Here is a 16266-nt window from a genome sequence, read left to right on the forward strand (position 1 = left end):
TAACACACTGGGTTGTTTAGTGTGCCTGGACTGAGTTCAGCTGATGTGTAACTCCACGGGCTGGAGCAGAAGCTCCGTTCAAGGTGAATTACACTCCATGGGGCCAAGGAAATACAGCTTCTGTAGAAAGGCAGCCCAGCTCCTTCAGTAAACGCTACACTATTTCCATCCATGGTTATTCCTTTGTGGTTTGGGTTATGTATTTACATTTTAAGGAATAAATACTACAGCTTTCCCCATGACTAACACTTCTTAGTAACCAGGGAGCTACTCAAATATGCTCTTGCCTCCTACGAGAGCCCAAACCACACTGCTCTGCCCTGGCTCCCTGGCCCCAGCTGGCCACCTCCTCACACAGGGACACGCTTAACCAGTGTTACATAAGCAATTTTTGGGATCTCAGCTCAACAGGATGGCTTAGGAGAGCAGGCACTGGATGCCATGCGACTGAATCCCACCGGGAAAAACATTTCCAGCACGGCCACTCTCTGATCCTTACAAAACCCAAAAATGAGGTCTTCAGACAAAGAGAGGAGCACATCCCACAAAGAGATATCCCACAAAGCTTTTCCTAGTCCAGAGGTCTGTTTTGGGAGCAGTGCTATACAGGCCCTCATGTAAACTTTGTTTATAGGCTGGAGTATTTTCAATGAAAATGTTATTTAACTTTAAAAAAAGTTGCACAGCAGCTACTCCCAAAATTGTTTTTCCTTGTTAAGAATAACACACAGTGTGATACATTTGAAATGGCAATATTTCACGAATTTTGATGGATTCATAGTCCAAATACCTTGCTAACAGATGTTTCTTTTAAACTCAGAGTGGTATAGGAATAACTCAGAGATATTACAGTGTCAGCACTGCCTTTTATCTGTGCGTGTCCTTTCGGTGACATCCCTGGGCTTTTCTAATGCATGGGTCAGGTCTGAGCTAAAAAAAAAAAAAAAAAAAAAAAAAAAGAAAAAGAAAAAGTGAAATATGAAAAGAAGGCGCCTGTGATGGTGTGTGAGCTCTGGGGCAGCGCTGGGAGGACACCAAGGCAGTGGTGTGGGTTTGCTCAGGCACAGCAGCCCCGTGGTTTGTGGCCACAGGCATCGTTTCTGAGCTGGTTTTTGGTTGTGGTTAATTGATGACCCTAGGAGTTCCCATGGCCACTCCATGACCACATCTTTTGGTCTCATAAATTAACTGTGCTCTCACTGTGGGTGACAGTTTGCCCAACACAAAGGGATACCCCAGCAGGGCAAAGGGACAGATTTTAATGCCTTGGTGGAGCTGGCTTTATTTACCATGTGTCTCCAAAGTACGGTGCATCTATCACACTTCATTCAGAGGGTCTTTCCCCAGGGCTGCCTTCTCCCCACCATGTTCAAACATCACCCCCAGTAGCTCAGAGAATCACAGAATATCCTGAGCTGGAAGGTACCCACAAGGATCACTGAATCCAAATCCTGGCCCTGCACAGGACAGCCCCAAGAATCCCACCCTGTGCCTGAGAGCCTTGTGTGCAGTTAACCTGTGCTCATGGTAAACCAGTTTGTCCCAAACCCCACCTGGGAGCAGCCTCAAGCCTTGGGAAATCTGGTTCTTATTCTCAGCCCAAAGCTGGCCCAGAGCAATTCTGGGGTTGAACTGTGGGGCTGGGAGCATCCTTCCTCCCGGAGAGCCCTGGTACCTCTCCAGCTGTGGCCATCCACAGCCCGTGCAGCGCCTGCTGCACACCTCGGGGGGTCCGGGACCCCGGCCTGGTGGGAAGGGGAAGAGGGTTATTCAGGCAGCCAGGGAGGAGGATGAGAAAATCTGGAGGACGAGAGAATCCAGGGCAGGCACTGAGGATAATCCCCGGTGCTGGCAACGGGCTCTCAACCCCCGGGAAGGGACCCTCGGGGCTGGGAGCGCAGCAGAAACCCGCGCTCTGCCGCCGTGCCTTTCCCCGCGCAGCTGCTTTTCGTTCCCAAGCTCTCCCTCCCTTCTCCGACCGAGCTTCCCGTGGCGAATGTCCCGTCCCAGCCCGGTCCCTCGGGGAGCCCCGCGGTGTCCCGGGGACAGGACGGGGCAGGGCGGGGCGGGGCGGGAGGGTCCCCGGGGATGCACCTGAGCGGTGCGGGGGATCCCGGGGCAGCGCTGCCGCTCCGCCCGGCCGGGGGTCCCGCTCCCCCGCTCCCCCGCTCCCCCGCTGCCGGGGCGGGCGCGGGCAGGGCCGTCCCCCGCGGGGCCGGGCCGGGCCGGGGGCGGGCCGGGGGCGGCGGGCCGGGCCGGGCCGGGCCGGGCTGGCGGGGAGAGCGGCTCCACGTGACTGCGGGGCCGGCAGAAAACCGGGGCCGGCGGCGGCGGCGGCCGCACTGCGCCGGGCGGCGATCGCGGGAGGCGCTCGGCAGCCGCTGCCCCGGGGCTTTCGGCGCGCTGGGTCCGGGCTGGCTCTCCAGAATCATGGACTGTGCTGATATGCCTTGCTTGCTGTCAGTGAGTACAGCCCTCTTCTTCCTCCGCCTCGCTCCTCGCTTTTTCTTTTCATCGCAGGGCTTTATGATTTATTTTTTATTTTTTTTTTTTTTTATTTTAAGAAAAACTTTATATTGTTCTTATCCCGGTTTTCCCTCCCGGGGTCCGGGCGCCGGGATTCGAGCCGGTGGCTCCGGAGCGCTCCGAGCCGCGCGTCCCTTCCTTCCCCGCCGCCGGTCCCGCTCCCGTCCCGTCCCAGCGGGGCCGGGATGCGCTGGGATCCCTCCTGCCCGAGGGGGCAGCGGGGCCGGGATGCACCGGGAATGCTCCTGCCCGAAGGGGTAGCGGGGCCGGGATGCGCCGGGAACGCTCCTGCCCGGGATGCGCCGGGATCCCGCCTGCCCGAAGGGGCTGCGGGGCTGCGGACAGCCCGGGAACTGCGGCCGGACCCTGCCCGCCGGGGCGCCGCTCGGATGGGGGCTGCTCCCCGTGCCCTTTTGCCATTTATTATTACTATTATTACTACTATTATTATTATTTTGAAGTTTATTCAGAAGAGGAGGGGGGGTTTCGCTTCTCATCCTGACTTTCCTTCTTGTTTGTTGTCGTGTTTTTTACACCCCAGAGACACCATGATTCCTGGTAACCGAATGCTGATGGTCATCCTACTATGCCAAGTCCTTCTAGGAGGTACTAACCATGCTAGCCTAATCCCTGAGACCGGCAGGAAGAAAGTGGCAGAGCTTCAGGGACAAGCCGGATCCGGACGCCGCTCTGCCCAAAGCCATGAACTCTTGCGGGGTTTCGAAACAACTCTGCTGCAGATGTTTGGGCTCCGAAGGCGGCCTCAGCCCAGCAAGTCAGCCGTCATTCCTAGTTACATGCTGGATCTCTATCGACTCCAGTCCGGAGAAGAGGAGGAAAGCCTCCAGGAAATTAGCCTGCAGTACCCTGAGCGATCGACCAGCCGGGCAAACACCGTGAGGAGCTTCCACCATGAAGGTCAGTGATGGGAGGCGGTAAATTCCCAGCCCCGGTAGCGATCGGGATTTCCTTGCGTTTGGAAGCTCACAAATGCCTTTAGAAGCAGGACGTGCCCGGCCCTAAATTTATGGGAGGAAAACCTCCCCCCCAGCCTGCCGTGTGTGGGTGACAGGCGTGCTGCTCGGTATTTTTTCCAGCATCCTGTGCTTAACCCGAGCTTGACCATATTTTGAAGTGCTTTTGCTTCTGTTGACAACAGTGAGTTTCCTTCGGTGCCTCTGCCTCGGGGTCACTCCCTGGGCTCGCGTGGATTTAATGGCTCTGGATCGGATGCGGGAGTAAAGCGAGGGCGGGATCTCGCCCCTGGAGTGTTTCTTTTGAACTATCAAAGCAATTGCTGCCTGCTTTTACTCTTAAGGAAAAAAAAAGAAAAAAAAAAAAATCCCCCCAAACCCCGACTCGAATTTAATACTTACAGCTGTGTGTTTATAAGGTTTATTCAATAGACCCTTGTAATCTGATCCAAATGTTTCCTAGCGGATGTTTCTTTTCCAAAGTAAATCTGAATTATTAATCCAGCCGCATCATTACTGCGTTGGAATTTGCTTCTTTTTCTCCCCCCTGCCCCCCGTAACAAGGCACCTCTGTGCTCCGTGGCGCCGCATCTCGCCGGGGAGATGATTTTGGAGAGCCGGGGGAGGAAAAGCAAAAGGGGAAAAGCTAAAGGGGAAAAAGGCTCTCTCTGAACGGAGAGGCGAGTTGAGAAGGGGTGGGCTGCTCGAGGCGCGGGTGAGCCAGCGGTGCCGGGAGTAGGAGCGGTACCCAGGGGGCAGGAGCGGAGCGGTGCCCCGGGGCGGCAGGAGCAGTTCCAGGGCCAGGAGCGCGGTGTCCCGGGGGTGGCAGGAGCGGTGCACAGAGGTGGCAGGAGCGGTGCCCCGGGGGGGTGGCAGGAGCAGTTCCAGGGCCAGGAGCGCGGTGTCCCGGGGGTGGCAGGAGCGGTGCCCGAGGGGCAGGAGCGATTCCGGGGCCAGGAGCGCGGTGCCCGGGAGGATGGCAGGAGCAGTGCCAGGGGCAGGAGCGCAGTGCCCGCGGGTGGCAGGAGCGGTGCCGGGGGAAAGGAGCGCAGTGTCCGGGGGGATGGCAGGAGCAGTGCCAGGGGCAGGAGCGCAGTGCCCGAGGGGATGGCAGGAGCGGTGCCGGGGGAAAGGAGCGCAATGCCCGGAGGGATGGCAGGAGCGGTGCCGGGGGGCAGGAGCCGCTCCCGGTGCGGCCGGGAGGGATGCGTGGGGGAGCGGAGAGGAGCCGGTGGCTGCCGGGCAGGTGAAGCGTGGGTGTGAGCTGTGGCCGTGGCTGGGTGCCCCGAGGCTGACGTGCTCTTGTTTGATTGTCTTACCACTTTCCCCCCTTCTCCCTGCTTTTCTCCAGAGCACCTGGAGACCGTGCCGGGTCCCAGCGAGGCGCCCCGGATCCGCTTCGTCTTCAACCTCAGCAGCGTGCCGGAAAACGAGGTGATCTCCTCGGCGGAGCTGCGGCTGTACCGGGAGCAGGTGGAGGAGCCGAGCGCGGCGTGGGAGAGGGGCTTCCACCGGATAAACATTTACGAAGTGATGAAGCCGCTGTCGGAGCGCGCCCAGGCCATTACGCGCCTGCTGGACACGCGGCTGGTGCACCACAACGAGACGCGCTGGGAGAGCTTTGATGTGAGCCCGGCCGTGATCCGGTGGACCAAGGACAAGCAGCCCAACCACGGGCTGGTGATCGAGGTCACCCACCTGCACCACGCACAGACTCATCAGGGCAAACACGTCAGGATTAGCCGATCTTTACCTCAAGGGCGCGGGGACTGGGCGCAGCTCAGGCCGCTCCTGGTCACTTTTGGGCACGACGGGCGGGGCCACGCGCTGACCCGCCGCGCCCGCCGCAGCCCCAAGCACCAGCGTTCCCGCAAGAACAAAAAAAACTGCCGCCGCCATGCCCTCTATGTGGATTTCAGCGACGTGGGCTGGAACGACTGGATCGTGGCTCCCCCGGGCTACCAGGCGTTTTACTGCCACGGGGACTGCCCCTTCCCCCTGGCCGACCACCTCAACTCCACCAACCACGCCATCGTGCAGACGCTGGTGAACTCCGTGAACTCCAGCATTCCCAAGGCCTGCTGCGTGCCCACGGAGCTCAGCGCCATCTCCATGCTCTACCTGGATGAGTATGACAAGGTGGTCCTGAAAAACTACCAGGAGATGGTGGTGGAGGGGTGCGGGTGCCGCTGACCCCCTTCCCTCTCCTCCCCTTCTCTCTCCCTCCCGTCCCACCCCAGAACTGCTTGCTATAGCTGGACTCTTCTCTAAACTAAACGTTCACCTTGACCTTATTTATGACTTTATGTGCAAATGTTTTTTGACAATAATGATCATATATTTTGACAAAATATATTTATAACTACATATTAAAAGAAAAAAATAAAATGAGTCATTATTTTAAAGGTAAATGCATTTTGTGTCTCGCCTCTCAGGGTGCTGCTGAGGCTGGCTGGGAGTGCAGCCGGGAGTTTATTTTGTCTCCTTATCTTCTTACCCCCTCTCCCTCCTTCTCCACTCCTTTCACCCCCCTCACCCTTTTTTCACTTAAAGGCTTTGCAAATTTTAGTATTTCTATTTCTTGCCGAGGTACTGTGGATCTCCTGGTGCTGGGGCTGTGCCACGTGGGACATGAGGGTCCCTGGAGATTTAAGAGCCGCTGGGAATAGAGCCGACCTTGCTAACCTGGCCCAAGCCTTTCCAAAGCAACCCACCAAAAATGCATTTGAAAAGAAGGTGAAGATTTACCTGAGGGCTTTATGCTAAACCTGCTGGGTTTTATACCCTTTCTCTGACTTCAGGATTCCCCAGGTTTTAAAACTATTAACATTTCCCCCCCCTCCTCCCCTCCCCACTGGAGATTGGGAAGCTTCAAAGGTTTCCACAGGTCCTTTGAAGATCAAATCACTCCATTACAATGCCAAAAAAAACCGAAAAAAAAAAGATATCTGGAGCAGTTAAATATCTTTTAGCTAATAGCTACCTGTGCTGTGTCCTTTCTAAATTGCTTCCGAGCAGGAAGGTTGTTGGAGCTGAGCAGGTACAGTTGGAGATATCCAGGGCCTAGAAAACCCTGCCTCAAGTGCTTTGGAGGGGCTGTGTTTGGTTTGGAAAATGGGAATTGTGCCTGGATGGGTGGTGAGGAGCCATCGTGGGAGTGGGGAAGGGACAGCAGGGTGAAGGGTGCACGAGGCTTTGTTTCCCTCTTTATTTTTTTTTCTTCTTTCCCTTTAATGATTGAAGCTTTCCAACCCTCCGAAAGGGGCAGCTTAGTTGAAACCAATAAAAACTGGAGTGGAAAGCTTGCCAAAAGCCTTGGCTCCCTGAAGAGTGCAGGTGGAGAGAGGAGATGGGAGCTGCAGGGGGGGGAGGCGAGCGTGGCTCTGTGCTTCTCTTGGAAAGAAAAAAATCCCCAGCCCTCCACCTCCTCTGTGCCACTGAGGCTTTCCCACCCCTCCATCCATCCCAGCTGTGTTCAGGCCACAGGGTCCCATCCCCTGGGGTGTTCCTGGGTGCTGGGGGGTCCCTCCCAGCTGCCAGCACCCCATGGAGCAGCGATGGGTTTTGGGCCCCCTCGGCCCCGAGCTGACACTCCCATTCCTGCCTTTAGAAGGGAAATGTGTGGCCTGGGGCATCGGCGACCTGCTGCCTCCCCTTTGATGCCTGCATATCAGACATAGCCATGCCAAAGAAAGAATTTCATTTTGAAGTGGCATCAGCTAAAGGCGAGCGCCTTTCAGCTGCCTGACAGGGCAATTACACACATCTCCCTCGATAACCCCGGCTGCTGGGGTCGGCTGGGAAGAGGGTCCCCGGGCCCCCAGGCAGCCCTGAGGTGGGGCAGCCACTGTGGGAGGGTACCTTGCAAAAAAAAAAAAATTAAAAAAAAAAAAAAGAGGATAATTAAAGTGACTTTACTAGAAAGAGGCTTCTCCCAGCTTTGCTTCCCTGCTCAGGTTGTCCTGGAGGGTGTTGTGGAGCTGAGCAGCATCTGCACAAATGCCTCTTGGATTTAGGTCATTCTTGCTGGAGGAGCCTCCAACTGCTTTGCTGCGTTCCTGCTGCTTTATGGAGCTGTTTGTTTTGGTGCTTCTTTTTGCATTGCCTTTCAATGATGCAATCAAAGCTTTGGCCCTGTGGAGGCACAGGCTCTTGCTTTTCTGTAGGTGCTGCTCTAGTCCTGAGGCCTTTGGGAGATTTGCCTTTGCCTGGGCTGCTGAGATCCTGCGTGGGGTGTTCTGCTCAGAAGTCAACTGTTTAAAAAAAAAAAAAGTATTTTAATTATGTAAAATTTATAGGTATCTAAACTGTGGCTATAAACCTGCTGACAGTAAATGTGATCTCGAGGACAAAACACTCCTGGATGCATTAAGGAATGTATTAATCACGGCTGAACTTCTGCATTTTACACAGAACACAGGGGCTGAGGGTTCCCCACCCCATGTGTGTCCTTGTCACACATGGGTGGCAAATTTCTGCATAACTTTATGTGACTGGAGAGGCACTGAGTGAAATTCTCAAACTGCTAAATCATTTAAAAATAGGAAAACACACCAAAACTGTAGTGAAGCCAGAATTAGTCCCTTTCTAGCTTCCATCTGACAGCCAGTTTTGGTTGTTTTTTTTTTTTTCCACCACTTCAGTTTTTGCTGTGATTTAATGTTGTTGAACTGAGCTCTTTTCACCATCCTGGCAAGGAGGAGTGGGGTTGCTTTTGGGAAGCTGTTGTGGAGAGACCCTGGAATTCCACACAGTGTTTCTGGTCACTGTTTTGTGCATTTCTTGCAGCAGTTATGGGGTTTAATCCCGTGCTGGAATTAAACCTGCCCTGTCTGACAAGTGCTCTGTGCCATAGAAGAGCCAGTTTGGTTCCAACAGGGCAGACCTGGAGTGAGGCTCAGTCTCAGGCAGCCAGTGCTTATCTTTGCTTAAAAATATGACAAATGTATGGTGCCATCATCCCCCTGAGCATGGAACTGACTCTTTGCAAATGTGACTGATTTCAGAGGGAGAGCTGTGTTTGTGCTGGCTGCTGCAGGGTCCCTGGGAGGTCTGAGATAAGGTATATCAGTTTAATCCCCCCCCTTATTCAGTCTGAGCTGTGAATGAAAGGGGAGCAGGTTGAAGGTGGGTGTGCAGACACTTCCCAGCACCTGGTGTCCTTCTGGCAGCTGTGCCAGCATCCCCAGAAGTGTGAGCTGGGTGGGAGAGGCTCTGCAGCTCACCACGAGGAGTCTGCCCCCTCCCCAGGAATGCTGTGCCTCTGGATACCTAAAAAGTACAGAATGTGTGTCTTATGGACACAGGAAATGAGGAGATTTCAGTGGGAGATCTCCCTGCCCTGCAGTGGTCACAGTGGTGGTGGTGAGAGCCACTGGATGCTCTGGTTTTTGCTGAGCACAGGTGAATGTGGGCTCAGGTGTGCTGTGGAACGGGGTCCCAGGCTCTGCCATGTGCCAGGAGCTCCCCCCAGAGACCTGTGGTTACACTGATCCCATCCCCAGTTCTCTCCCTGCTAGCTTTAAGTCTTCAGGCAGGATTTTCTTCTCCCAGGTGTAAATCCAACCCCAGTCCAAGTTCACAGCATCACATTGAGCAGAGCTGCTGCCCCAGAGATGCTGTGGCTGAGGAGGCTGCACAGGCTTTGCTTGTAGCCACAGGGGCAGAGGCTTTGCCAATTAGTTTCTAAAAATGCAGATGGGTTTGGAAGAGGAGCACCAAGGTTTGCACATTGCTATTCTGGGAGGAGCACAGAGGTTTTGCTGCAGAGCCAGCAAAGGAAGACTGTCCCTGCTGCAGAGCTTGGACACCTCTGGAAAACCTCTCACCATCACAAAATGATGAGCACAGTAAGGCTGGGATGGCTTGGGAATCCTGGCTTCAACAGAGGCTTTGTTCTCTTTATCCTGGGGTTTCACAGCATGAAAGCAGGTCTGGAGATGCTCTGCTGTGGGGTCTGTATCTGAAACCACAGGACTGAAACAGGTAAGAGGAGAGATCACTGACCCCCTATAGATAAGGGTCTTGAGCACAGAGAGATGAAGAGACTTGGGCAGAGCCATGTGTGAAGAGCAGAAGGCAGAGGAGGTATCTGACACCTCAGTCCCTGTCCTGTGGTTTGGCACAAAACTCTTCTCTGGTCTCTGGCCTCCTAGAGATCCATCACTTCACCTCAAACCAGAGGTGCATTCCTTTATATTATACTGGACAGCTACAAAGCCCATGTTGTTTTCTAGGCAGGAGTGATAATGACAGGTAGCATCAGAAATGGCCCAGACAATGCTCATCCACTTCAAGGATCCTGAATTCAAGTCTGAAAGGGTAAAATAGGACTTTCAATACCTTATTTCCACCTGGCTTCCTAAAGAAGTGCCTCAAACTTGCTCCTTAGTCGACTGCAGGGTGTCTACTAAGACACAATCAGTGAAGGAAAAATTCCATCACTTGCACCTTAGCAGAGCTCAAGGAAGTCTGAAGGTTCCATGGGGAGCTCTGGCTCTGCTGGATCAGCTGTGAGTCATTTATTCCACCCAGAAGATGAAAAAAATATGCTGGGACTTTGGTTCTGAGTGGTCCATCCAGAACTTGCCCCAGCTTGGAGCCCTGTGCTGTTTTCACACAGTCAGCATTTTTCATCCACTGCCTCCTCCTGCCCATGCCTTGATTCCATGTTTTACACCAGAACAGCAGGATCCCACTGATCCCTTGTGTTCTCCCAGAACTCAGGTTCTCCTTGTGGAGAGCTGCTCTGAGCCCATTTGCTGAGCAAGGGCAGTGGAGTTAATGGGATCCATGACAGGCATCATAAAATCACAGAATTCTTTGGAATGGAAAGGATTTTGAAGTACTGGTAGTCCAACCCTCCTGCAATGAGCAGGGACATAAAATCTCAGAATCTCAGGATGGTTTGGGTTGGAAGGCACCTTAAAGCCCATCTCCTTCCTGCCATGGCAGGGACACCTTGCTCTACCCCAGCTTGCTCCAAGCCCTGTCCAGCCTGGCTTGGACACTGCCAGGGATGGGGCATCACTCCCAGCCCCAGAGTTGTGTTACAGACCACAGGGGCTGCCTGGACCTTTTGCTCATCACCAGTAGGATTTGATCCTAGGAAGGACCTGTGATGAGCTGCCCACTGCAGAGCATCAGGGTGCCAAGGAAATCCACACCCAAACCCAGCCCTAAGCTTTGGCTCTGTCCATTTGCTCCATGGCTGCATCTCCAGGAGCTTTACACCATCAGCATTCCTTCCAGTCTTCCTTCAGGTGCTGGCACAGAATGTATTTGTAGATGCAGATTTTCCTTTTGGTCTGATTCTCCCTTTTCCTGGGGATCACAGATGTGCAGATCCAGGGAGACCAAACTGTTCCCAGAGGAGATGCTGGCTTCCAGTTCTAGCAGACTATGGATGGAAAATGTTGAAGTTACTCTACATTCACAATGAAAAAAAGGAAAAGTCTGTGCTAATTCTCTCCAAAAGTCCACCTAGTGCTGTGGGAGAGGGCAGGAACACAACAGGCCTGTAACTTTTTTCTGCAGCACCCATCAGTCTCCAGCTATTTACAGGTCAGAGCTTCCAGATCCAAAATCAGGGTCAGTGTATCTAATAGGACACTGAACTTTACTGCCAGTAATTTATAGAATTACTTTATAAGTATTTTTTTCTTCAGTGTAATCCTGTGCCACAGATTCCCACACTTCATTTACCCATTCCTTTTGAATTGTTGCCTTTTATTGGTTTTGAAACCATCACCTAGAAGTTCATCTCCAAGCCCCACAGTTCTGATGTTTTTGGAAACAGCTGAGTGGTTTTCCAAGTAATCCACCCATCCCTCACCTGTTCCTTCAGTAATATGAGATTACATGTTACAAAATCATCTCTTGATACAGACTGTGCTTTTTATGTGTCAGATTTGAGGAAAGATGGTGACAATCTGCACTGCTGTTCTTGGCTCTGTGGGTTTTGTCTGGGCTGTAATGCACACCTGCTCTTTAGCACTGGCATCAGTGAAATCCTTCATGCCAAGATTAGCTCAGAAATGCCAAATTGATTTTACACCTCACCAGGGGAGCTCTGGGCAGGATGTGCAGGTTGGAGGATGTTTCACAGGGAATTAAATAAATAGAAACAAACACTCTGGTTGAATGCCACACCAAGCATTCCCCCAAAGGAGGAGGACTGGACAGCTGAGTGGAAAGCTGACCATGTCATTTTTCCCCTGATTTTTGGAGCAACCTGGTCTAGTGGAAGGTAGAACAAGGTGAGCTTTAAGGTCCCTTCCAACCCAAACCAGTCAGGGGTTCTCTGAAAATGCTTCTCCAGGCTGAAAAAAGGTCTTTGGGGAGCAGGGAGTGAAGGGAGTTGGGCTGAGGCTGGTGGAAGCAGCACAGCCCCAGTGTTCCTCACTGTTCCCCACTGTTCCTCACTGTTCTTCACTGCTCCCCACTGCTCCCCACTGCTCCCCACTGTTCTCCACTGTTCCTCACTGCTCCCCACTGTTCCTCACTGTTCCTCACTGTTCCTCACTGTTCCTCACTGTTCCTCACTGTTCCTCACTGTTCCTCACTGTTCCTCACTGCTCCCCACTGTTCCCCACTGTTCCCCACTGTTCCCCACTGTTCTCCACTGTTCCTCACTGTTCCTCACTGCTCCCCACTGTTCTTCACTGTTCCCCACTGTTCCCCACTGTTCCCCACTGTTCCTCACTGTTCCCCACTGTTCCCCACTGTTCCCCACTGTTCCCCACTGTTCCCCACTGTTCCCCACTGTTCCCCACTGTTCTCCACTGTTCCTCACTGTTCCTCACTGCTCCCCACTGTTCTTCACTGTTCCCCACTGTTCCTCACTGTTCCTCACTGTTCCCCACTGTTCCTCACTGTTCCTCACTGCTCCCCACTGTTCCCCACTGTTCCCCACTGTTCCCCACTGTTCCCCACTGTTCCCCACTGTTCTCCACTGTTCCTCACTGTTCCTCACTGCTCCCCACTGTTCCTCACTGTTCCCCACTGTTCCTCACTGTTCCCCACTGTTCCCCACTGTTCTCCACTGTTCCCCACTGCTCCCCACTGTTCCTCACTGTTCTCCACTGTTCTCCACTGTTCTCCACTGTTCTCCACTGTTCCTCACTGTTCCCCACTGTTCCCCACTGTTCTCCACTGTTCCCCACTGCTCCCCACTGTCCCTCACTGTTCCTCACTGTTCCCCACTGTTCCTCACTGTTCCTCACTGTTCTTCACTGTTCTTCACTGTTCCTCACTGCTCCCCACTGCTCCCCACTGCTCCCCACTGCTCCCCACTGCTCCCCACTGCTCCCCACTGCTCCTCACTGCTCCTCACTGCTCCCCACTGTTCCTCACTGTTCCCCACTGTTCCCCACTGTTCCTCACTGTTCTTCACTGTTCCCCACTGCTCCCCACTGCTCCCCACTGCTCCCCACTGTTCCCCACTGTTCCTCACTGCTCCCCACTGTTCCCCACTGCTCCCCACTGTTCCCCACTGTTCCCCACTGTTCCCCACTGTTCCTCACTGCTCCCCACTGTTCCCCACTGTTCCTCACTGTTCCTCACTGTTCCTCACTGTTCCCCACTGTTCCTCACTGTTCCCCACTGTTCCCCACTGTTCCTCACTGCTCCCCACTGTTCCCCACTGTTCCCCACTGTTCCCCACTGTTCTCCACTGTTCCTCACTGCTCCCCACTGTTCTTCACTGTTCCCCACTGTTCCTCACTGTTCCTCACTGTTCCCCACTGTTCTTCACTGTTCCCCACTGTTCCTCACTGTTCCTCACTGTTCCCCACTGTTCCCCACTGTTCTCCACTGTTCCTCACTGTTCCTCACTGCTCCCCACTGTTCCCCACTGTTCCCCACTGTTCCCCACTGTTCCTCACTGTTCTTCACTGTTCCTCACTGTTCCTCACTGCTCCCCACTGTTCCCCACTGCTCCCCACTGCTCCCCACTGTTCTCCACTGTTCCTCACTGCTCCCCACTGTTCCTCACTGTTCCTCACTGTTCCTCACTGTTCCTCACTGTTCCTCACTGCTCCCCACTGTTCCCCACTGCTCCTCACTGTTCCCCACTGTTCCTCACTGCTCCCCACTGCTCCTCACTGTTCCTCACTGTTCCTCACTGTTCCCCACTGTTCCTCACTGCTCCCCACTGTTCCCCACTGTTCCCCACTGTTCCCCACTGTTCCCCACTGTTCCCCACTGTTCCCCACTGTTCCCCACTGTTCCCCACTGTTCTCCACTGTTCCTCACTGTTCTTCACTGTTCCCCACTGTTCCTCACTGTTCCTCACTGTTCCCCACTGTTCTCCACTGTTCCCCACTGCTCCTCACTGTTCTCCACTGTTCCCCACTGTTCCCCACTGTTCCTCACTGTTCTCCACTGTTCTCCACTGTTCTCCACTGTTCCTCACTGTTCCCCACTGTTCCCCACTGTTCTCCACTGTTCCCCACTGCTCCCCACTGTCCCTCACTGTTCCTCACTGTTCCTCACTGTTCCCCACTGCTCCCCACTGTCCCTCACTGTTCCTCACTGTTCCTCACTGTTCCCCACTGTTCCTCACTGTTCCTCACTGTTCTTCACTGTTCTTCACTGTTCCTCACTGCTCCCCACTGCTCCCCACTGCTCCCCACTGCTCCCCACTGCTCCTCACTGTTCCTCACTGTTCCCCACTGTTCCCCACTGTTCCTCACTGTTCCCCACTGTTCCCCACTGTTCCCCACTGTTCCTCACTGTTCCCCACTGTTCCCCACTGTTCCTCACTGTTCTTCACTGTTCTTCACTGTTCCCCACTGCTCCCCACTGTTCCCCACTGTTCCCCACTGTTCCCCACTGTTCCTCACTGCTCCCCACTGTTCCCCACTGTTCCCCACTGCTCCTCACTGTTCCCCACTGTTCCCCACTGTTCCCCACTGCTCCCCACTGTTCCTCACTGCTCCCCACTGTTCCCCACTGCTCCTCACTGTTCCCCACTGTTCCCCACTGTTCCCCACTGTTCCCCACTGTTCCTCACTGCTCCCCACTGTTCCCCACTGTTCCCCACTGCTCCTCACTGTTCCTCACTGTTCCTCACTGTTCCCCACTGCTCCCCACTGTTCTCCACTGTTCCTCACTGGCTGCTCGTGGCTGAGCTCTGGATCTGCCCCCACACTGCTGGGCTGCTCTTGGGGGAATTTATTGCTGTTGTTCCACATCAAAGAGGAAAACAAGAGCCTTATTCCATCACTGGGTCCTACCTGGATGTCTGAGAAGGGCTCCAACCCCAGATGGCACCTGCTGTTCTCCACCCCAGGAACCCTCACCCTTCACATCATCAGTGCCTCTGGCAGAGGCACCAAGCAAGACAGCCTGTGCAGCATCCTGATCCTTCCCTCCTCTGGGCTCAGAGCATCACAAGCAGGTATTTCTAGGTGTCACCGGAAGAGATTTAATATGTGCAGCTTGAGGAGCTGCTGTTTGTTTTGGTGTTTAAAAGGATTAAAAATAATCACGGCAGTGTTCCTTGAAAGACAGTTTGTAGAGCTGGAGAGTTTCCCAGCAAGAGGCAGTCCCCAAGGATCATTTGCAAAGATAATATTTTTAGTTTAATTAACCAATGGCAGCACTGAGCAGGATTCACACGTGCCTCAGTAGCAGGATGGAATCTGGGAGCAAAATTTGGTGGTTCAAGCAATGAAATGTAGTGAGAAGGGTTCCACAGAGAGCTGAGCACTTATCTTGGGTATGGCAGAAAACAAAGACCCTGGGGACTTTGGTCATAAAACAACCCAAGAGAGCCCAAATTACACTTGGGATGGATGAAGTAAGGATTTTCCCCTGGAGCTGCCAAGGGCAGGGCTAAGTGCTGGCTGCTTTTCTGACCCCTGCACTCATGGGGAGTTGTTTGGGACCTCACTGGGCTGGTATCAGGATCAAACATCCTTAGAGAACAGCCTGGTCAGGTTCTGCCAGGAAAATGGGAGGCTGGGGGGGAATTTTGTGTCTTGGGGTAAATATCAATGAGAGGGAAGGGCTGCTCATCTCTAGGAACATTTGGGGAACTGGAAAAAAAAAATCCAGTTATCAGAAATGAGATCCCAGATGGGCCACTTCAACATGGAGTCAAAATTGTGTCCTTGTTTGGAGGTGACTCCTCTTTACCATGGGAAAGCAAAACGTTCTCAGGGGAGCAGAGGGCAGCTCTCCCCTCCCGGGGTCTCTGCAGCCCTGGGCACAGGATGCCAGGTGAGCACCTTGACCCAAAGTCACTCAGGGACCACCTGCAGTCCCAGCTTTCACTGTGGACCCCACCAGCCATGGTCAGAAGAGAAGCAGCCCCAGACAAAATTGTTTCTCATCATCAGAATGGGGTCAAAATGCCCTTTGCAGGTTTGATGGGTGGTGGGGGGGACATGGGAAGAGGCATTTGCTGTCCCCAGCCAGTCAGAGATTTGGAAGTGGCTCATGGAGGGGAAAAGAGGGTGGGGTGCCCTGCTGTGATTCCCTTGAGTGCTGGAAATAAGGCACTGCTCCCCAGTTCCCTGTGGGATGAATATCTGGCTCATTATAACAGCATGGCTTCTGGGGGCAGCACAGCCTCAGGATGGGAGGCAGGAGGGCTGGATTTTCTTCCCCCCTCCATCTGTGTGGTCCAGGGTGAGTGAGGGAATGGCTTTGTGCCTCAGTTTCCCCCCTCACAAGTCAGCAATGCACTCATCCTGCTGACAGTCCCAGCCATAAATATTATCTCACAAGCAGCTGCTCTTGGGGGAAAAAAAAAAATCTT

General features: G+C 53.8%; 1 protein-coding gene across 2 annotated transcripts; it reads left to right on the plus strand.

Annotated features, from left to right (window-relative positions):
- Positions 1-2304: 2304 nt before the first annotated feature.
- BMP4 (bone morphogenetic protein 4) lies at positions 2305-6793 on the plus strand. 2 transcript variants are annotated; one of them, XM_056493673.1, is made up of 3 exons: positions 2305-2463; positions 3068-3444; positions 4852-6793. In XM_056493673.1, the coding sequence occupies exons 2-3, from the start codon at positions 3075-3077 to the stop codon at positions 5691-5693; spliced, it is 1212 nt and encodes a 403-aa protein (XP_056349648.1). In that variant the 5' UTR covers positions 2305-2463; positions 3068-3074; the 3' UTR covers positions 5694-6793. The 2 variants fall into 2 exon arrangements, with proteins under 2 accessions (XP_056349648.1, XP_056349647.1); XM_056493672.1 differs by having other exon boundaries at positions 2331-2459; positions 4852-6462.
- The last annotated feature ends 9473 nt before the right edge of the window (positions 6794-16266 follow it).

This window comes from Oenanthe melanoleuca, chromosome 5 (assembly GCF_029582105.1).
Source record: "Oenanthe melanoleuca isolate GR-GAL-2019-014 chromosome 5, OMel1.0, whole genome shotgun sequence".
In the NCBI taxonomy this organism is placed as follows: domain Eukaryota; kingdom Metazoa; phylum Chordata; class Aves; order Passeriformes; family Muscicapidae; genus Oenanthe; species Oenanthe melanoleuca.

Coding starts and splice junctions, on each gene's coding strand:
- BMP4 (XM_056493672.1), top strand. CDS start 2,431: ATGGACTGTGCTGATATGCCTTGCTTGCT. Junction 2,460..3,067: donor GCTGATATGCCTTGCTTGCT/GTCAGTGAGTAC, acceptor TTTACACCCCAG/AGACACCATGATTCCTGGTA. Junction 3,445..4,851: donor GAGGAGCTTCCACCATGAAG/GTCAGTGATGGG, acceptor GCTTTTCTCCAG/AGCACCTGGAGACCGTGCCG.